Genomic DNA, 22,765 nt, shown 5'->3' with positions numbered 1-22,765 from the left:
CTTGGCAGCGTAGCAGGCTCTACTGGTAGGACGTCTAGCTTCTCTGATAACATTCATACAGTCGGGGGGAAGGTTCAGGTATCCGAATTCTAGGATTTCAGGAGCCAGATCGCAAGGTTGAGCTGAGCTGGGTCCGGGTGTCTGATCTCTCCATGGTTCTGGGTTAGGAGGCATGGTGAGAGATGTAATTTTTGGTGTGGCACTACTGAGAGTTCCAGCAGCGTGGTGTACCATGGTTGTCTGGCCCATGTTGGAGCTACTAGAATGAGTGTGAGGGAGTGCTGTTGTAGCTTTCGCACCACTAATGGAATTAGAGGGAGAGGTGGAAAGGCGTATGCAAATTTGCCTGACCAGTTCATCCATATCGCATTGCCTTTGGACAATGGGTGTGGGTATCTGGCGGCGAAGCTTGGGCATTTTTTGTTTTCGTGGGTGGCGAATAGGTCTATCTGTGGATGCCCCCACATCTGAAAGAACGGGTGAAGAACCTGCGGGTGAAGTTCCCACTCGTGGATCTGCTGTGTCTGTCTGCTGAGCAGATCTGCCATGGTGTTCTGGACTCCTGGGACATGCTGGGCTAGGAGAAAGATTTTGTGTGGAATTGCCCATCTCCATATGCTCTGTGCTAGTTGAGAGAGCTGTGGAGAGTGTGTGCCGCCTTGTTTTTGGATGTAGTACATGGCGGTCATGTCTGTGCGGATAAGGACTGCCTTGCCTAAGATCTGTGTGTGAAAGGATTTTAGGGCTAGAAAGATTGCCAGTAACTCCAGATGATTGATGTGGAGTAACTTTTGTTGCGGCGTCCATGTGCCCTGCACTGCGAGGTGTAGTAGATGAGCCCCCCAGCCGGAGAGCGATGCGTCTGTTGCCAGGATTATTTGTGGAACCGGGTCCAGGAACGGTCGGCCTCTGGAAAGATTTGTGGTGTTCCACCACTGCAGAGAGCGATGGGTGCGACCGTCTACCAACAACAGATCTATCAGTTGCCCCTGGGCCTGGTTCCATTGGCGCGCTAAGCACTCTTGGAGTGGACGCATCTGGAGTCTTGCATGAGGCACTATAAAAATGCAAGAGGCCATCATCCCTATCAGTTGCATAAACACTCTTGCTGGGAGGGAGTGTTGAAAAGTATGAATTTTTGACGCAAAGCCTGAATGCTTGCGATCCTTGCCGGATTGGGGTAGGCAATGGCTTTTGAGGTGTCTATGGTGGTACCGAGGTATTGCTTTATGTGGGATGGTGTTAGCTGGAACTTTTGGTGGTTCACCGTGAAGCCTAGTTGGTGAAGTAGCTGGATTGTAGTGGCGGTGTGGTGTACACATTGGTTGTAGGACGCGGCTTTAATTAGCCAGTCGTCCAGATACGGGAAGACTTGAATGTGCTGTCTTCTGAGGTGTGCCGCCACTACCGCTAGGCACTTGGTAAATACCCGTGGTGCTGTTGTGACCCCGAATGGGAGCACCTTGAACTGGTAGTGTTGCCCGTCCACTACGAATCTGAGGTACTTTCTGTGGGCATGGTGTACCGGAATGTGAAAGTACGCGTCTTTCAAGTCCAGTGTGGTGAGAAAGTCGTTCTGGGAGAGGAGCGGAAGTACCTGCTGAAGTGTTACCATGTGAAAATGGTCCGAATGTATGTATGTGTTTAGAGGCCGGAGATCTAAGATAGGTCGTAGAGTCTCGTCTGTTTTTGGTATCAGAAAATATAGGGTAGACCCCTGCATTTTGCTGATCGTGGGGGACCTGTTCTATTGCGTGTTCTTGTAGGAGGGAGATCACCTCCAGTTTTAGTAACGTGGAATGTTCTTGTGACATTGGGTGTTGCTGGGTGGAATGTGGGGGGTAGATGTGAGTTCCAGGCAGTACTCTGAACGAATAATTTGGGTCACCCACTTGTCTGATGTGATGGACTCCCAGACGTGAAGGAAATTTTTTAGTCTGCCCCCGACCGGAGTGGGATGGTCTGGGGGGAGCAGGGGAAAGTCATTGGGTAGGCGTTGTGGCAGAGCGGGCGGTATTTGTTTTGCCTCTGCCTTTATTGTTATTGCCTCTATAGCCGCCTCTTTGATAACCTTTTGTGAAGGTGGACTGAGGAGGGGATTTGTAGGACGTGGACGCGCTATCTGAGGAGTAGCCTCTGCCCGTGCCCCGAAAGGAAGAGCGGCGAAAGGAGCGTCTAGGAGGGTGTGACTGTAGGGCTCCCATAGATTTCGCCGTATCTGTATCTTTTTTCATCTTCGAGGGCCTCATCTATCTTTGGACCGAATAAATGTTCCTGATCGAACGGATGGTTTAATATGGAGGCTTGTACCTCGGGTTTAAAGCCTGACACTCTCAGCCAAGCGTGTCGACGGAGTAGGACACTGGTGTTAATGGCCCTGGAAGCTGTGTCTGCTGCGTCTAAGGCACAGCGTAAAGAGGTATTAGTTATGGTCTTACCCTCTTGGATTAATTCATTGTCCCTATTTTTATATTTTTCTGGGAGATGGTGCATGATGGTTTCTAGTTCATCATAATGCGCTATGTCGTATCTGGCTAATAGCGCTTGAGTGTTGGCGATACGCCATATATTAGCTGCCTGTGACGCAGTGCGTTTTCCTGACGCAACCATGAGCTTTGATTCTTTGTCAGGTGGTGGTGCTTCGCCTGACGCCTGGGAGTTTGATCTTTTTCTTGCGGTGGATACCACTAGGGAATCCAGTGGTGCTGGCCCTTTGATGTAGGCAGGATCTGTAGGGGCAGCTTTATACTTTTTTTCTATGCGTGGGTTTAGGACCCTAGCCCTGACTGGGTCTTTAAAAACCTCTGGCGCATGTTTTATCACCGCTTTGAGCATAGGTAGTATAGCAGTAGACCTATGTGCAGTATCAAAGGTGTCTAGGAGGAAATCTTCCTCTACTGGGTCAGTGTGTAGCTCTACCCCGTGATAATGTGCCGCCCTCTGAAGTAGGTGGTGAAAACCTAGTGAGTGTTCTGGTGGCATTGGCCTGGATGGATAGAGGTCATCTTGAGGGACATCTGGAATGTCTGGATTATTATAATCATCCCAGGGGTCTGGGGATCCTGTAGGGGTGGGGTCTTGTGGCACATCTGCTGGGTCGTAGTATGGGTCCCCCTGATCATCATTGTCTGGAGACTGGGTTGGAGAGCGATGAGGCAGGGGTGGAGAAGGTGGAGGGGGTGGAGGTGGAGGTGGAGAGGGTGGAGGAGGCGGGGAAGGCACTCTGAAAGGGGAGGTAGCACAGTCCTTCCTCTTTGGAGGTGGAGGTGGAGCTGGTTTGTCCACATGTCTCTTTTTAGAAGACAGTGCCAAATGTCCAGTTTTTGGATCCTTGGTGAGTGTCTTTTGCAAAGGATCCGGTGTAAAAAGTTCTTGCGACACCGGTTGTTCGGTCGGCGCCGATGGCTTCTAAGGCTTGTCTGTGCCGTGCTTTTTGGGAACCTCCGATTTTTTGTTCGGTGCCGAGACAGGCTTCGGCGCGGGAGTGTCGGTGCGGAGGGCCTTATGATGTTTGGTCGGCACCGAGAGGCTGGGTTTCGACACCGAGGGCTTTGGTGTGGAGCTCGGTGTCGAGGTAGAGGCTGATCTCTTCTTCGGTGCCGAAGGCTGTTTTTCGGCACCGCTGGCAGGCTGGCTTGAGCCCGAGCCGCCGGAAGGCTTACTTGGCTTCGTCACCGGGCCCGAAGGTGGAGTGTCCGAAGCAGTGTCTTTGGTCTTGCCTAGGCCCGAAGGCGAAGGCGTGACCGAAGCCTTTTTGGGTATCGGCGCGGGTGTGGGAAGGGGTATTTTACTCACGACCCTCTGCGCCGGGGTGATGTCCTCCACATCCGAGTCGTCGGCTTCGGAAGCACTGTCGAGGTCCTCTTCGGTCTGCTGGTGTCCCGGAGCTTCGACGTCGTCCCCGAAGATGTCGACTGGAACGGAGGTCGAGAAGTGCGCCATTTTTCGTCTGGCCCTTCGATCTCGAATAGTCTTTTTGGATCTAAAAGACTTGCAGGCGGGACAGTCTCGAGCCTCGTGTTCAGGGGAGAGGCAGAGGTTGCACACCTCATGAAGATCGATGTGGGGGAATTTGGACCCACATCGAGGGCACTTCTTGAATGGAGTTCTTTCTATCAGCCGGGACCGGAGCCTGGATAAGCCCGAAGGCCACCGCCGATGACTGGAATCGAAGGTGCGTCGAAGAAGAAGGTGATTGAGGAGATCAGTGTCTAAACAATACTGCGGAGAGCGAGGATTCCGCTTCGATCGTCGAACTGGAATGTTCGGAACCGGAGCGCGAAGTATTGCATCCGAGCCCGATGGCGGAAAAAAACAATCTGAGGATGGAGCCGAAGCCAATGCGCAATACGAACCAAGGGAGGAGTCACCGACCTCGTGACTTCCAAAGACTTTCCAAGAGGAAAAAAAAACTGCAAACATCCGGGCCCAACACCAGATGGCGATCTATGCAAAAGTGTGTAATCTGCAGCTCATATGCCTCGAACACATTTTTCCATGAGTATGATCGGAATATTGAAGACCCAGATTTGGAGACTTACACCCCGGGCGCGGTGTGGATTAAGTCACAAGCCCCTGTGAGAGCTTCATATTTCGCTATCCATCAGAGCTCTGTACTGCTTGAACACTACTGGAGGTGGGGCGGCTATTCCTCACCAGAATCTTGGTTTAGGGCGAGAAAGGGATTATGCACACTTCCAAACCTGCACACTGGGATTGTAAATGCAGGTTCCCCTTCTTTTCAAGACTTATACATCCCTAATGCTTCATTCAACTCAAAGGAAAGACAAGATTAAATCAAGCTCAATGACAATGGCAAAACCCATTTGCATTTTAAATAGGCCCCAAGAGTCGACCCTTTTATGGATGTCCAAGCACAGAAAGGTAGAATAACGATAAACATGGATAATCTGGTTAAGGCTGATATTGTGGGTTAGTCTGCTGTGTAGTTTAGATATTTTGTGAGTAAGATCTGTTCATATGCTTTATTACCTCTGCTTTCATGTTCTCTGGAAGTACAGGTTTCTTACCTAAGGTAACAATCTTTCTGGTTTATACTATATATACACCTCCAGATTCCTCACCTTTTGAATAGTCCCAGGCTTCAGAATCAATGCGGAAACATTTCAATAGCCTTCCACACCGGAAGGGCCGCTGGCTCCACTTCTGCGCTAGAAGCTACGCCATTATGTCCTTGGAGTCCCAAAACACCCCCACGGCACCCTGACATCAGTTTCCCATCCAGTGTTCACATGCCTTTGAGGCGAATAAAATGAGAATTACATCAGTTGAGTTAGGAGCAGTGGAGTTGCTAGTACTGAGACCTTATTAAATAGTTGACTTAGTAACAAGCCATGAAAAGGAGAAGAGGGCAGGCGGTGAGGAATCTGCAGGTAGATGCAGTATCCACCTGTAGACAAGGTATCCAGAAGTACCGGAAAAATTGTTACCGGAGTGGAGTAACCTTGTCTTCTGATGGATGCTTCTACAGATTCCTCACCTTTTGAACACATTCCTCAAGCAGTACCCAACAAGGAGGTGGGTGATGGGCTGGTTAAACTAAAAGGTGTTGAAGGACAAAGCGAGTGAAGTGACATTTACTCCACACTTCCATATCCAAGCAGCATAAATTTGCAAAAGGGTCAAAGCATAGCATATTTTGATGCACAAAATAATCCACCTAGTCAGTGTTCCCTTATGCACTGCCTTGCCCTTCATCTTCCCTGCGTAGTCAATAAACAGCTGGAAATCCACTCTCGACTCCTTAGTTCTGTCCACATAGGCTGACCACTCGCCTAGTGTCTAGTCTATAAAGCCTCTCTTCCTCTTTAATAGCACGCGAAGGAGGAAAGAAGGCTGTCAAGGTCATAGATTGGCCTAAAACAAAAGGGCATAACCACTCCTTGGGCAGGAAAGCAGTCCTGGTTGTGAGAACCAAATTGTCAGAAAAGAACACCATGAAAGGGAGCTTGATGCCAAGTCCCTGCAACTCACAAACATGCATAGCCAATATGATTGCCACAAGACAAATTGTCTTAAAAGTAACCAATCGCAACTGGCAAACGTGGAGAGGTTCAAATGGGGAATACATTAAAAGCGTGAAACAAGGTTGAGGTCCGACTGAGGCATAATGAAAGGAGGAGGGAGCAGTTTGTTGGTGAAGCCGTTCCAAAAACTGATAGCTATTGATGACTTTAAGAGAGCCGGCTTGTCCTGGAGACATAGAAAAGCTGACAAAGACAGCAATTACCTCTTAACCATGCCCACTGCACACATTTGTGTGCCAACAAGAGGACAAAGTGCAAAATGTCGGATAAGTGGGTCTGAAGAGGGTCTATAAAATGATGTGTACACCACTTTACAAACTTAATCCAACTCTCTGAATACACTGTTTTGGCGGAGTGTTTGCAGCACATAAGATAACATACACCACTTCACAAGGTAAAAAAAAAAGGCACTTGGATGACCCCTCTCAATCCCCAGGCATGAAGGTGGAGGTTCTTGAGACTGGGGTGCAGAACCTATCCTTGCGACAGAGGAGGTCTAAACTTAGAGGGAGATGAGCAAGGGGCGCAATGAAAGGTCTGCCATTTCTCCATCACACACCTTTCTTGGGCTTTATTGGCCATACCAGGGCTATCACAATGACTTGGACCCCGTCGAGGTGAATTTTCCTCAGAACCTGAGGAATCAAGGGCATGGGAGGAAACATGTAGTGAGGCAGAAAGTTATACCTCAAGTGAAACTAGTCCCATAATGCTCCCTGAAATGGATACACAATGGCATCCACCTTACTCTCCTTGAACCTATGGAGAGCCGTCAGCCTTTGCTCTGAAGAGATGTGAACCATCAAAGGGAAGGTGAATAAGAGTGGAATATACATCCTAGGAGCATCCTAAACTTTCCCAGCAACAAATGGTGACAAAGGGATACAGATGTTAACATGGCCTGAGCCACAGAGTCTACCATTTTAAGACCAGATTGAATGACCTGCTTCATGGCTACCTCTTACCAGCTCTGCGGAGTGCAAATGCTTCTGCAAGTCAGGTAATACTAACTTGGCCACGTCTTGATGGGGTGGGTGTAGCCTGAGGAAGGTGGCGTTTAGGATCATCAGAGCCATATGGCCTGCAGAGAACAATTTCTGGGCAAACGTTTCAGTCTCCTTGCATTCCATGTTCAATGTTGTGGTAGGGAAAACTCCCAGCGAGATCATGGACGAGCAGGATGCTTGGACTATGAGGGTCTCGAGTGACGATAAAAAGGCTGGATTACCCAGGACCAGTCTGTAAATCCTTGCTCCCACCAGATTCACCTGAGCTTAGCTAGGGTCTGTTAAAAGGTCTGCAGAATGGGCCGTGGTGTACAGCATGTCTGTTAATATGTTTGCCTTGAACTAAGAGGAAGGGGAGTTGAAGGTCCAAGGTCCCGTGCGTTCTTTTTAGTGACTTCTGGGGGCAGTAACCCTAACAAAGAGTAAAGCTTCTACTGACGCAAAAGTGTCTACATCACTTTTGTCCTTTAGTTCTGCAAAGTCCGGGTACAGAGTAAAACTCAGATGTCCGGATCAGGAAATGGATCTTTGCTTCGATCACAATCTCTTAAGTAATATCTTCCTTCTAATATGATATGCTGTGCATTTCTTCGTGATCTGTGTAGAGGAAACACCATCAGAGGTCTTGTGGGCAGTGGGATCGGCTGCAGAGCTGGTGACGGCAGCTGCAGCACTGGTGGCAACTACTGTGGTGCCAGTGGTAAAGATTTTGGCACAGGATGGGTCAGTGGGGGAGGCTAGTTGTGCCCAAGGAGAAGAGCCTGAAGGTATGTTGAGTTAAAGTGGTAGTGGAAAAGGTGCCAAGCCGGAGGCAGGGACCGGCGTCATATTTGAAGTAGTACCGGCAGCAGTGGCAGGAATGGAGCAAATAGGGCAGCAGGGTTAGGTGTAGGAAGTGTTCAAAAGGCATAGGACCCATAGAAATAGAAGGTGCTCTAAAGGAGACGATGGCTCAGAGAAAAAGAAAAAAAAACATCGAACATTGTATTGAGTAAGAGCGCCTGATCTGTTCTAGTGCCAACGAATTCAGGGAAAGACTGACAGTGCTGAGACCTTGGTGTTGGTGCCGCAGGCGATAGTAGATTTGGAGTCTTCACTGGGTCCAATAGATTTGCAGGCCTTGGGGTCCTCGTGGGTAGTTCTACAAGCTCTGGGTCTGAAGAGGAGTCTTGCAGAGCGGGAGGGGTGGGGGGGCTCTTTGGCAACCTATGTTTAGAAGAGCAGCATTGTTCAGAGTTGCGATGTCGCTAGTTCTTCTATTTTCAATTGGACGACTTAGATGAAAGTGGCGACTCTAGGGTTATCGATCTAGGTTTCAAATTTCTTTTAGTTTGATGTTCGTTCCAAGCCCAGGCCATGGACGGCTTGCCCTTTGGTTCCTTGATAGCTCTGGGTGCATACTCGGGCAAGAGCTCCAGGACTTGCCATTGTGTTCTGACCCAAAGCATTATAGGCAAATGATGTGTGGGTCTGGGGTGGAAATTTGCCCTCAGTCAGTGCCAAGCTAAAACTCAGACTGATTGGGGCGATATCTTTGACAAATTTGAGAGCAATTTAGACAAACTTCAAAGGGTTCCCAAAGAATATTTGAAGCTCTGAAATTCGCATTGATGGTATGGAAAAAAAGGGAACTGGTGTTAGGGGCTTTTAAGCTCCAATGACTTCACAAGGGCATTGTTTCTAGTGCTGCCAACACCCCTATCGTCATGGAGAGCTATTGACAAGTTTACGGATTCAGTCTGATACCTGGAAGGTGAGGAATCTGCTGGTTGAAGTATCCATCAGAAACACGAATAAGGACTGTTGGGACAGGAAGTCTCCTGCATGTCTCTGGAGAGAGTGCTTCCCCTGCCTTATGCTAATCTCCAGGCAAGTCCCTCAAAAGCTACTGTATGGTTTCTAGATCCCTACCTCAGTGAGCATGACAATCATACATGACCACTGAGGGTCTCCCTGTTTACATGGATTGAGACCCTAGAGCTTGGCTCTGAGGTCGAGGGGGCATGCCTAATGCGCCCCTATTTTTTAGAGAGTGGCTACTGTCCTCTCTACCCAGGCTGAGGTAGACTGACAGTGGTGCCAGCAATAAATCTATAGTCAGGTGAGTAAATAGCCACCCTCCTGACCAAGTCTGTGCAGTCTGCCATGCCTGTGGTCCTTTTGCGGAGAAGTGTGGCTCACTGGTTAGAGTAAGCAGACCTGGAAGCAGAGGTCAGCCCGGGACCAGGGTTCAATTCCCGGCTTGGCTGGGTCTTGAGTCCATAAATTGTCCATGGACTCGATAATTCTCGCTCCAGTGCATACTCGATTCATGGGTTCACACTCTGCGACTCTGGGCAATAGCTTGCTTAATCTCCACAATGGCCCCTCGCGGCGGGATGCTTGGCTTTCACCTTGTGGATGCCCTGCTGGATTATCTCACAGGGGAATACCAGGACGGGTTCCCTAAGCAAGCGCTTAGAGACCGGTTGGTGATTTGCGCTATATAAATATCTGCACATTTACATTTTGCCTTTGTCTACCGGACGTGATTTTGTGAGCCCTTGGGTGTACTGGGGAAGAATAGTGAGTTGAGCTAGTGTGAGGAATGCAAGCTGTTCTGCTGGACATCTCAGCTCCCCCCGTGCCCCTCGCCATTTCCATGGAGAGGCCTGGTGGGCTGGGGTAGACACTCCGCTCTTATCTGGGTTTAGCTGAACTAACTCTGCTAAGAGGACCCTCCCCCACTGGTCAGTGCCTCCTGGTCCGGAATCAATTAAAATTCCTCCTTAGGGAATTGCACAGGCTGGTACCAGGGAAGACTGTAGGTCATCTGTGCAGGCTTTAGCCATGCATTGAACATGCCATGAATGGTTTGTGATTGGAGGTGTATTCCGAATGCAAAAGTAGCAGACCCTCTGATTGGATGAGCCTATCAATCAGAGGTGATAAAAATCTGGCCTGAGTGGTCAGCTGTTGTTCAAGACTGGCTTTATGACTGAAGAGGCGGACACACCAGGTCCGTCCGAAGGTAGCCAGGAGCGACCTGCAGTGTGAAGGCAAGAGATAATACTCTTGCTCACTGCGTCTGGTACATAAGGACGTTTTCTCTATGACAGATGGAGTCTGCTGCCAAGAGTTCAATGAGAATCCAGGACATCAGCAGCATGGGAGAAGACCAGCTGTTTCTGTGAGACTTGTGGAGCGTGCGCTTTTGAACAAGGAAATTACAGACAGCTGCCCAAGGTGTGGAAAGGAAGCTTGCAGCACATCAAGGAAGCTGGCATGGGAAGGAAGCTTACAGCACATCAAGGGAGTTGGTGTGGAAAGGAGGCTTGCGGCACATCAAGGAAGCTGGTGTGGAAAGGAAGCTTGCAGCACATCAAGGGAGCCAGAGAGGGGGAAGCTTGATTCTAGTCCTTGAAGGTGAGATCAAATCCCCTCTAAGCTCCTCCCCTGCGCTGTGGAAGCCTGTACAAGCAGTAGCTGGGAATAAGGCCAGTGAAACAGGCCCCCATCTTTCTTGTTTTGTGATCTCTGGGGGTATCGGGGTGAACTGGCACTCTGTCCAGCCTTACCCTCCAACAGCTAGCCAGTGGCTACTGGACTAGTGGGACTCCAGTAAACTGTACCAAGACATCGGGCACCTGTGGTCAGATCCCTGACACCACTAGAGAAGTGTCCTCACTCAGGATGGGAGGGCACTTCTGGTGCTTTGGGTGTGGGTTATGGGTCTGATCAAGAACATTGGGCTTCACATAATATGCTGAAACTATTTCCTTTCAATCCAAAGATTGGTATCAAGGCTCTAGCGAATGAAAGCAACCCTGTGAAACATGGTCTGTAATATGCAATGCTAATTGTGTGTTTTCATGTTAACTGTGTTTTTATAGTGCTTGGCGTCTAGGCACTATAATACTGTTTGGGGTCAGAACTCTGGCCCAGAGGGTTGTAGAGACATCTGGGTTTTCACTGTTTATCCTAGTTTTATGTGTCGTATAATAATCTTGTGTGTATTAAAGTACTTTTAGTTTATAAAAAGTAAAGCACTGACTGGACATTGAGTTTATCAGCTGGTAGCACGGTGTGCACTGTATTCTGAATGTCTAACCCCACCTCACCTCCTTGAGTAAGCCATGGCCTGCTCTGTCTTGTTACCCTGAAAGTGTCAGGTGCCGGAGAGGAGTACTTGGTAATCCATTTTGAGTCCACTAGTACTGAGGCCCCAAGACACCAGTGGGGAACACTCCAGTTGATGCGATTGGAGCACCGTAGCCCATGAGTGCCCTGGAAGCCGGGTCTAACAAGGACCATTTGAATAACTTCTTCTGGAATGAGGTCTTGCATATATCCAACACATAAAATGATGTAAATAGCAGCAATGTATAGTATTTACTTGAGGGAAACTAAAGTGTCTGGTCTGATCAGCCAGTTTGACCTAGTCATCTTAAGTCTCTTCGTCCTTTATGGAGAATCATAAGGATACTGTGCACTGAGCTTCACTAAAGATCATAACCTAGAATTAAACCTATGAGTAGTAGTAAGTTTACTCACTTGTTATCACCATCACTTTTGAGAAGATTGCTTTGCTGCCACCATCTGTCTGAAAAACACAATAAAAGATATCACTAAAGTCGAATTCAAATGTAAGATTGATAAGGTTGATTTAAGAAAAGGAATTCCAGAAGAAACTATAGACAAAGAAATGACAAGCACCATAAATCAGAGAAGTTTCCTCACAGGCACACATTAATCATTTAAGTGCAGCGAAACAGTTATATAAACTTCTTTTATACAGAGTAACCTGCTTAACACACAAAATTGAGTGAATAATATCACAATGCTTCATTGACTGATCATACCATACACCTATAACCTAGCAGTGAAAGTGCTGACCTAATCACAATATCATGCATGATGAGCAAGTTACTTATCTTTGGTAACACTGTTTCTGGTGGATTACCCTATCTAACCACAAGCTACTCCCCGTTAGAATATTCCCTAGGTATCAGACAAGTTACTTACTGTCAGAAGCACCTTATCTGGTAGAGGCTCAAGCTGTACCGGTAGGTGGTGTCTATCGCTTCTGTGTAGACACCAACTGCGTTAGAAGTGATGTCACGTATTTTCAGAAGAGCCAACCTGGTGGGCTGACATCAGTTTTTTTTGGGATAATTTCTGTGCCCAAAAAGTGGAGCCACTTGAAAAAACAATTTGCTTCCCATCTAAAAGGTCCTATCTGGAAGAGACTATCTAGCTGCAGATTCCTTACCTTAGAAATATCCCGGGCTTTGTCACGGATAAGCCTGTGGATGGCTCACACCTGTTAGGCATAAAAGTGGATTCTACTTTAGAGCGCATCATGGAGAGCATGCTCGCTGGGTCTTTTACCCACTGCCAAACAGTTTTAGCATCAGTTTTGTAAATTGTAAGGCTAATCTAGGGTTCTGTTAGAGACCTTTAATCGCAGATTCCACTACTTTTGAATATTCCGCAGGCATCAAACTGGATTTGAAAAACTTCTGTCAGAAATAACTGTATTGGTAGGTGGTGACATGTGGCTCTGCACCCGACTAAATTCCGCTTCAGAAGTTACGTGCGCAGTCTTATCAATGCCACTTCGGTGCGCTGACATCAGTTCCCTTCTTTCTGCATCACCAGGCCCAGATCCGGAGCTTCTTGTCTCTTACATAGACACTCTTACCTCAATAAATGTGTTTCCATTGTGCAAAACTATAAGATGTAATCATTGGAGGGAGTTTTGCAAACAATGGCTGTGACAGATGCCTCCCATCAGATTTGCCTCTGGGCCTTGGTGTCGAGCCACGACTAAGGCTTGTAGTGATTGTGCATCGATGAAACCGAAGGCCATATGGGACCGCAAAGTTGTGGGCTACAAAGCACTGGAAGACTCCTCGTCAAGATCGGTCCAAGTCCAAAGTTCACTCTCCTTCCTATTCCGGGCCCAAGAATGTGCGGAGTCAATCCAGAGGTCAGTCAATGTTGCACTCCAAATATTAGGGTAAGCTGAACAAAACACAAAAATCAAAGCCAGACTCTGCTCCTTCCCACCACTCTCGAACTCTTGAGTAGGTACAAGGGTATTTTCATTCCTCTCGATCTTGCTCCCAGAGGTGGTTGACTTCAGAATCGAACCTGCAACTTGTCCTAGTGCAATCTGAGGCTCTCTGTGACATAGCAGCAGATCTACTGACTTTTTTTCTGGTGGGCGTCTACATACCTCATTATTTGGTGCTTAGTCCAGCCTTTCCTGACTTCAGACGCCCCGCCCCCGGAAGTCTGCTTTTGTGGGAGTGATCTTATGATTTTTTTGATGTTGTTTATTTACAGTTGTGCATTTCCTTTTTTCTGTACTCTCTTTGGACATGTTCCCTGTTTACTTGTCTCACCTCACTTCCTGGGGAGGTGGGTGGGTCACAGGTGAATCCAGAAACTTTTTCAAGCTGCAAAACTACTCCTACAGGTAAGTAACCATTTTGCTTTGCAGCGTGAATCTTTTCTGGGTTCACCTGCTGTGCATGGACTTTGCAGCATTTTTTTCATTGCGGTGGTTGGGCTGGAGGTGAGGTTGTGCTTGTAAACAGATGCTTAAGTACTCTATGTCCCACTTGTGCTTATCTTTTCACCTGTATGTCAATGCACTTGTGTTTTGTGAACGTGTGTACTGATGACCATGTGGCTGCCATACACATCGTTAATTGAAGCTTTGCCCAGGAAGGCTATTGTAGCTCCTTTCTTTCTTGTCGGATGGGCTCTTGGTTTCATCTTTATCTATATGGCAGTTCTCTTGCAACACCTTTGAATTGTCTAAGTTATCCACCTTGCGATGCTGTTTTTGGTAACTGGTTCTCCTTTGTTGTTGTCTGTAAATGATACAAAGAGTTGTTTGTCTTTCCTGATCGACTTTGCCTTCGCCTGCGAGCGTCCAGTGTGTGTAATGCTCTTTCTGCTTGAGTCTTTAGCTCTTGGAAAAAAACGAAATATCTGGATATCTTGGTTAATTTGGAAGAGGGATATGACCTTGAGTGCTTCTGTGCTTGTGTATCACATTTATGGTGAGTGCTTGTAGCTCCGTTACCCTGTAGAGCAACGTCATGGCAACTAGGAACGCGGTTTTTAGCATGATGAATTTCAGGGTGCCACTGTGGAGTTGTTTGAATGGTTCCTTAATCAATTGTGTCAGTACCACGTTAAGGTTCCACGGGGTGTGGGCGCACTCCTTGGTGGCGCTATTCTTTTTGCCCCCTCCAGAAGCCTTTTGATCACTGGGGTGGTGAAAAAGCTTCTCCCAATACATCCCCATGTGTAGGCCACTATCACTGCTAGATTTACTTTTAATGACATATAAGTTAGGTTTTTCTCTAATAGATGTTGAAGGTATAGGATGACTGTAGTTTCACATGTTCTGTTCTGAAACAAGGCAGATCTAGGGCACCATAGTGTGCATCTTTCTGATTTGGCTGTGGAACATTTCCTAGTTCTTGGTCTTCTTGCTTCCCTGAGGACAGCCATTGCTTTCTCTGGCAGTCTCAGATGACCAAATTCTATGTCTTCAGGAGACATGCCATTGGTGTGTTTGTTTCTGGGTGAAGAACCTCCCTCCTTGCATGGAAAGTAGTTCTTGTGAAACTGACAGTTTCCATACGTTGTGTGCCATCTCTATCAGATCCGAGTACCAAGTTTATCTGGCCCACTCGGGACCAAGGAGTACGAGTGTCATCTGCGACCGCCTGCACTTGCTGATCACCAATGAGAGTAGTGGGATTGGGGTAAATGTGTATGCAAATTTCCCTGACCAGTCTATCGACGGAGCATTCCCTAGGGAGTGGGGGTATGGGTGTCGGGGATGCAAAGTTCTGTCATTTTGGATTTTCTGGCGTTGCAAAGAGGTCTATTTCTTATGTTCAGTTTGTCTGCTTCCACGTTGTCTACTCCTGGAAGATGTATCACTGTTATGATTATCTGTCTAGTCTTGAGAGGGAAAATGATTTTGTTCCCCTTTGCTTGTTGAGGTAGTACATTGTTGTTGTATTGTCTGTTTGTATTGATTTGTTCCACAGTTGCTTCTGAAAGGCATTCAAGGCTAGAAACACTGACCTTAATTGCAGTAGATGTGTTTTACTGCTTCCTGTGGCTTCCATTCCCCCGTGATATTGAGCTACTTCCTATGAGCTCCTAATCCCATGAGGCATCCGTGGTGATGTTCTCTGTTGGGGCTGCTGCCATTAAAGGTATTCCTGCTGCTACATTCGTCCTTGTCCACCGCTTCATTTCCTTCTGCACTCTCTGTGCGACAACCACTACATCTTAACAGCCCGCGTTGCCTGTGACCATTGGCTTCGGACCCATCCTTGGATTGGTCTCATGTGTAACTTCGCATGTGCTATTATTAGTGGTATGCAGGAAGCCATCATTCCTAGCAATTTCCCCACAGTCGACACGGTCAGAGACTGACCATCCTGGTAACGGAGAGCTTCTTGTGTTATAGCAGGGACTCTTCTCTCACATGGAAATACTTTTGCTATTACTGTGTTTATTTTCACTCCCCAGAAGAGCTTCTCCCATTCTGGAGTGGGAGAAGATTCTACATGTTTATCTTGAACCACAATTTGTGGAGTGTCGACATCACTGATCTTATGCTGTCTCTGCACTTGTGTGCGGAACGCGCACTCACCAGCCAGTCCTCTATTTAGGGGTACACATATCTCCCCTTTCTTCTCAGGTGAGCGGCAACAGATGCCAGGCACTTGGTGAATACTCTGGGAGCCGATTTTATGCCAAAAGAACAGCACTCTGAATTGGTAGTCTGTTTTGTCTAGAATGAAGCGCCGGAACTTTTTATGCCTGCGATTCATTTGAATATGAAGATGGGCATCCCAAGTCTATGTTTGCCACATAATCCTTTGCAGGGGTTGAGGGATAACCTCCTGTAGAGTTGTCATTTTTAACTTTAGTATGCTTATGAACTTATTTAGGAAGCAGAGGTCTAGTATCGGCCGTAGTGACTTGTCTGGTTTCGGTATCAGGAAGTTTGATGAGTTGGTCTTTTAGGGGCACCTTTTCTCTTGCTTGTTTTTGTAGCAGTTCTTTTGATTGCTATTGTAGATAGGTCTTTTCTTCCTCTGTGTGGGTGTTGTGAACCCCGAGTTGGTGGGTGTTTTTCCAGTTCTATGCAATAGCCGTGTTGGATGATGTTGAGAATCCATTTGTCCCGATGAGAACTTGCTTCACTCCAGGAGAAAGCCTTCTATTTATTCATCCACCTACAGGTGTTGTGTGTGGAAGAGAGATCAGATTTAGTGAGTTACTGGTTTGTTGTTCCCCCCCTTCTTGAGGGCAGGCCTTTGCCTCTTGCTCGCCCACGAAAGCACTGTCTCTGTGGCGCCTGAAATTGCCACTGTTGTGTCAGTGTTTGTGCCTGGCCGGTCAATTGGGAAATGTGATGGGTTGCGACGGTTTAAAAAACTCCTCTTCCTGTTCGTAGGGCCCCCATCAGCTTTGCTGTTGTCTTTTTTGATTTGCTGCAGTGTCATCTACTGCATTTACAAACTGGTGTTCTCTATTGAAAGGGGTATTGATAATGTTGGCCCGAACTTCATTCTTGAGCCCCGAGATTCGCAGCCACCTGTCTCCTTAAGGTTGGCGGTGGCCTGCAGGTTGCTTCTTCTTTGAAGACCTCTCTTCCCTGGCCCAAAATGTTTGGAAGCATTGGCACAAATTAACTCTCACTGTGAGGGTAGGAATGTTTCCAGCAGACAGCATGTCTGCGATTTTATTTCCATCCAGGTGAACTTCATATCGCTACACCGCCTTTTTCACCTGTTGGTTATACATGACGATGTCATCTGCAAGGACCTCGACTGATAGAGGTCCACGCCTTCCTTGGGTGAATTTGTCTCAAGATTCAGCCATAGGTTCTCAACGCCTTCGTACCCTTCAACGTCCTGAAACAGGCCCCGTGACTCTGGACCCTTTTCTTCATAGATGAGTTCTTGTTCCTTCCCATCTTGTGGCTCTGGTAACATTGGGGGTTCCAGATCCCCCACCAGTCTTTATACTCCTCGGCGCTTTCAACCTAAGGCTTTAACGGTATTCAAAACGTCTGGAGGGAGGTGTCGAAATCCTCCTTTTGGAGGACTGTGGCCATTTCGGTTTCCGGACATCTTTTTTTTCTGCTTAATTTCAAGAGAACGTTCTTCGATAGCGAGTGTAGTTAATCTTTATTTGGCGTCAAAGATTCGGCTGCTGTTGCCTATGCTGCTCAGTTCTTGCTTTTCTATCAACTTCGATCGTATTTCTGCGCCAAGGCAATCTTTTTTTGGTCTAGAGTTCAAAGCTTTCAGCTTGAGCACTCCAATTTTTTCAGTGTTACCAGAGTCTCCTTTGACTTCATGCATTCCCACTCGACATCAATGATCTCTCTTGGCCTCCAAGCCCTCTCCTTCATCGGCATTATCCTCCTCCCTGCTTGATAACCCAAGGTCTCTCAGTGATGTGGTTTCCTTCTGCCTTGCATGGCATAGCATAGCATGCTTGTGTTGCTTTTTTCGTGCCCTCAGTATCTTCTGATTGAATTCTGCGCAGACCTCACAAGTATCGGCGTTATGATCTCTCGTCCAGGCAAGTATTGCACACCTGGTGGTTGTCCGTCTGTGTAAACTTGTAGTGGAACTCTGTGCAGCAACTAAGAGGTGTATTCTCCATCTCACACAGAGAAGGAGTGCCCCTATCTGTGCATTCTTCTTCCTTTTCTGTCTTTTGCTCAATGCACGTTACACTTACTTCAGGTTTTTCGGTGGAAGTCAGTGGAAATCTCTGAAAAGGATTCTATTCCTTCTGTTATAGCGATGATCTGCTCCATTTTTTATATTTTCTCAGCAACTTCTCGTTTTCTTTCTCTTCTTGCCTTCGATGACTGGAAGCTTCAGCTTGCCTCCAGATCCAACGGCGGAAAAAAGGAATTTGAAATGGCTACCATGAAAGGAGACTTCGGGTAGGGCGTATGACATCAAGAGAGAATGGATTAAGCACCAAATGGTAAGGTACGTCAATACCCAACAGCAAAATTAAAAAACCAAAACATACTAGATGGCAGAATAATGCACAGCATGTGAATCAAGAAAAGATTCATACTGCAAAAACCTGATTTAAATCCACCTGCAATTACAAACTCTTTTTCCATACTTCCCACCCAAAAAGGTGGAGTGATATTTTCACATGCAAGGGTCAAAATCCAGATATCATTAGAAAGAAATAGATAATAGTTTATATTCAAATCAATTTGCTACTTCCCATATTAGCTTAAGGACAAATAATCATTTAAGTTGCTGTGAGTGAAAGCATTAAAATGGCAGGTGTTAGAAACCCAGCCTAAATGCACCATTTTCTGCAATACTAAGAGATTAGTTCCTTTGAGGCTGTATATGGTGATAAATTAGGCAGACGTTTTTCAGTAGTTCTCATACTGATATTGCAAGGTCACTGGCAAAACCTACGCTTGTGTGGGAATTTCTGCAATCAATATTTAATCCAGAATTACAGCAATTTGTTTCGGCAACTACACAGTTAAAACTGAGACATGAAAGGAATACATACAGCCTGATAAACACTGCAATCTTTTAATATTTAAACATCTGTTAAAGTAATACTTAAATTTGACAAGTACAAAAAACTCCGAAGAACCCTTCTAGTGCATGGGGGGGGGGGGGGGGGGGGGGGGGGAGGGGGGTGAGAGAAAACAAATCCTCCCCCCCCCCCCAAAAAAAAAATCAAGGGCTTCAAAAACTAAAAGTTGTTTCTTTTTTCTAGGACAGTGTCACCAACGAAGGGTGAAGGGTTTCTACAAAATGGCAGTTTTGTCATAAGTGAATCACTAACACACTTACTTTGGGCTGTTTAATTAGATCCAGCATGTCCTTTACATGATGCCGCAGCATGTTTTGACATTTCCACATTTCATTCAATGCTCTGTGAGGAAAAAACTGTTCTTAGATTAACATAATTATTCACTGTTTTAGGCATGAAAACTTCCTTTTCAGAGTAGTTTAGTAAGCGTGATTTAAATGTTTTGCATGTAGCAGCTTGATGTAAATAGAACACGCTTTAAAGTAATATTTAAAAAATATATGTAAGCAGCACAAGTTACTTACCTTCAATAACAATATATCTGTAAGAAACATTAGTAGTGATAGATTCTGTTAAATTTTCTTGTTGTATAATTTACTACAGCAGTGCACTCAGATGACTAACAGTTCTATACTAAATAGTGCATAAGTTGTATTAGTTTGTACAAGCTGTGGCAGTGGAATTTGTTTTATATATCTGAAAGAAACACGTAGTGATAGATTCCTCACCTTAGAATTACCCCCAAGCGTCAGACTGGATCCGGAAAGTTTTCGTCAGCAGTATCCCTGCGCCTCGGTAGGCGTAGTCGTGCGGCTCCACGTGCGTCGCTGGCACCGGGATGACGTCGCTGGAGCTACTTAGACGCGCCCACGCGCGTTGACATCAGTTCTGTACACGACTTTCCACGCCAGAAACGCAGAGCCATGCAAGAAACTGACCACTAGTGCCATGAAGCTAGGGCCCTGAAAGGGATGACCTTAACCATAGAAATCAGTTCGCAGAATGGGGAGGATGGGTGGGGCGTTAAGGAATCTATCACTACTAATGTTTCTTACAGATATATCGTTACCGAAGGTAAGTAACTTGTGCATCTGAAAGAAACACGTAGTGATATAATCCTTACCTTAAAATAGATTCTATGTCAGGACCGGAGGCGAGGATTAGGATTATGCTCTATCTTTCTTTAATTCCAGTAGCAGCACTTCAAAGTTCACAAAAAAAACCACTGTTCCCATGAACCATAGGGAACATAACACAGAAACAATAGAGTGTCCATGGGCAGCTAGACCGACATCCATGCACCAATCACAGGGCTCCTGGGGGTATGTAGTCCTCTGTTGCTATCCATTCCTCCTCTTTCTTTAATGCTGCAGCCTCAGATAAGTGTTTCCTCAACTTCCCCCTTATAACTTTGTTTGGGGCACTTGTTTTAAAAGTAAAATGTTTGTTAAAAGTGAAATGTTTTAAAGTGGAATGTTTTTATGACATATTTTAGTGAAATGCATAGAGAGCGCTTCGCGCGCTAGCCTTGATTGTTCTTGTCAGGTTCCGCTTTGATTTGTAACCGATGCGTTTGTGGCGCTTTGATGGTTTTATTATTCAACGTGTAAAGATTTTCCGTTTTTCGTCAGGTTTGCGAGGGAGCCGCTACTCGGTCATCCCTCGCCTGGCCGTGGGAGCGTTTCTCTCCCTAACGGCCGAGTTCTGTGGTGCCCAGGCTCGCGGCGCACCTCCTGCCGCTAGAGGGCGCCTAGCGCGCCTCGGCGACGAAGCGTCTGGCATTCCGCGCATTCTTCGCGCGTTTCTCGTCAATGCCTCAGACACTTCGTCGCGGAGCCTGCCCTGCCGGACGCCCGTGTGTGGCCTGTTTTCCTGCCCTGAGGCAGAGTTTTAAACGCCTCCCCTATCAATTTGAACGCTCGCAGGAAAGCGAGTCTGTATCTGCCATTAGGCAGCTGTCCCATTTTCTGGAGGACATAACTATTTGGCGATTTCAATCGCTTTAGGGGTGAGGTCGGTATTCTTAGGCCAAAGCAACGCTCTGAGGAGTCTGTAGAGATCCCTATACTGTTGGCAGGGTGCCCTATATTTTGATTATTGCACCAGGGCTAAGGATCCCGGGTCTCTGTACCCTTCTTCACGCGAGCACTGCCCGCACCTCACTCAGGCTGACACCCAGCCCCCCTTAACTCAGAGGTTACCCTCTCTGCCCCACTTACCTGTTTGGAGCCCTCACCTGCAATGGAATTGTATGACGACGAGGCTTACCAGCAGGACGGTCAGTGGGAGGAGGACCCCCTTACAGCCCTACAATGGGACGAGGATTTTTATGACGCGGTGGATGACTCTATCCACAAGGCGGTGGAGCAGGCCATGGGGCCCTTGGAAGATCGCCTTTCCCGCAGAATAGAGCAGGCGCTAGCCAGGGCACAGAACCTTCCCCCTCCCTCCCCCAATTCGGGGGGTGTTCTTGCTGACTCTCAACCACCTTCTGCCAAACGGCCTAAAGACTCTGGGGTGGACATAGACGCCTTCGCTCGCCTTAAGCAGGCGTTCTTAGCGAGCAATCCTGCTCCAGCGATTCCCACTCCATCAGGGGATTTGGCGAACGATACGGACGGCGAGGCCGGCCCATCCCGTCCCTGGCGGCCGTCCCCTCCCGACCCAACTAGTGAGACGCAGAACCTCTGCGCTGACATGTTTGACCCTGATGACATTTTGCATCCCCGCTCCTCAGACTGGGCTCCCTCTGAGAAGGTCGCCCAATATGTCGCCAGCAGAATTCGCCGGCCTTTAGAGGCCTCGGCCAGGAGCTGTCTTAGGGCAGAATGCCCCCGGCCTTCTCTAGAGGGCAAAGTGGCTGCTACTCCAGAGATCGATCCCCGTATGGCGACTTTTTTACAGAAGTTTGTCAAGGACCCCAAACGAGGTATTGACAGATCCTGGCGAGCTTGCCAGGATAAGCTTCTGGATATACTTGGCCCTGCCACTAAGATTTTGGATATGGCCGAAGAGGCCAAGGAATCTGGCTCTCTGATTTCGCCTGATACCCTCTCTGCTTGGGCTCAGCGCTTGGTAGTGTTCCTGGGAAACGCCAATTGCGCACTCTCTACGGAACGACGACGAAGCTTGCTAATCAAGGTAGATCCCAAGCTTGGCGACCTCGCAGATTCCGAGGCGGGCTCCGTAGCCCAGGGAGGCCTTTTCGGAGAACCCTTTATCAAGGAATTGGGTAAATTCGTAAACACTTTCACTTCCCTAGACAGAGCCCAAACTACCATTCGCAAAGTTTTCCACCCCCGTGTTTTCCGGGGGGCCGGACGAGGCAGGGACCGCTCGTCCGGCCGTCCTAGGCAGGGCAGAGGGCAAGGCTCCGGTAATGGCAACTACCAAGATCAAGCCAGATTTGGAAACTTCTACCCGACTAGAGGTCGCAGAGGAAAAGGCAGAGGCGGTCGAGGCAGTGGAGCCTCCAACTCGTCCGGTGAGTGTTCTCCCTTCTTCCCGTCTAAAGGTGGGGGGCCGTCTGGCGCATTTTTTCCAGGCCTGGACTTCTGTCACGGGGGACGCGTGGGTGCTACAGACAGTACAAGGGTTCCATATAGAGTTCCATGGGGAACCCTATCAGTCGGTTCCTCCTCGCCCCCTCTCCTTTTCAGCCGCCGACATGGCACTGATCGATTTAGAGGTCTCCGCGTTACTGGACAAACAAGCTATCGTCGAGGCCCGACCTCATTCCAGAGGTTTCCTCAGCAATATTTTCCTGGTCGACAAGGCCGACGGGACACAACGTCCGGTTATCAATCTGAGAGAGTTCAACGAGTGGCTGGTTTACCGCCACTTCAAGATGGAGGGCATCCATCTCTTGCGCGATCTTCTCAGACCCGGCGATTGGATGGCGCGTCTGGACCTCAAGGACGCCTATCTGGCGATTCCGATTTTTCCTCCCCATCGGAGATTTTTGCAGTTCCGGTGGCGGGACATGGTGTACGAGTTCACCACCCTCCCGTTCGGTCTGTCCTCCGCCCCTTGGTGTTTCACCAAGGTCCTTCGGCCCGCAATCGAGCGCTTGAGGGCGTCCGGAAT

At 47.7% G+C, this 22,765-nt stretch overlaps 1 protein-coding gene across 2 annotated transcripts in view; it reads right to left on the bottom strand.

Moving 5' to 3' along the window:
• The window catches only part of PDS5B (PDS5 cohesin associated factor B), an 802,561-nt gene that overhangs the window by 486,355 nt on the left and 293,441 nt on the right, over positions 1–22,765 (bottom strand). For both annotated transcript variants that reach the window (XM_085621687.1, XM_085621686.1), the window contains exons 14-15: positions 18,940–19,021; positions 11,588–11,636 (exon numbers count right to left, since the gene is read on the bottom strand). In XM_085621687.1, the coding sequence (XP_085477813.1) occupies positions 11,588–11,636; positions 18,940–19,021 (131 nt within the window). The remainder of the gene's footprint in view (positions 1–11,587; positions 11,637–18,939; positions 19,022–22,765) is intronic.

This window comes from Triturus cristatus, chromosome 8, assembly GCF_964204655.1.
Source record: "Triturus cristatus chromosome 8, aTriCri1.1, whole genome shotgun sequence".
NCBI classification, from domain to species: domain Eukaryota; kingdom Metazoa; phylum Chordata; class Amphibia; order Caudata; family Salamandridae; genus Triturus; species Triturus cristatus.
The sequence above is the reverse complement of the archived record's forward strand: the minus strand, read 5'-3'. Positions and strand labels throughout refer to the sequence as shown.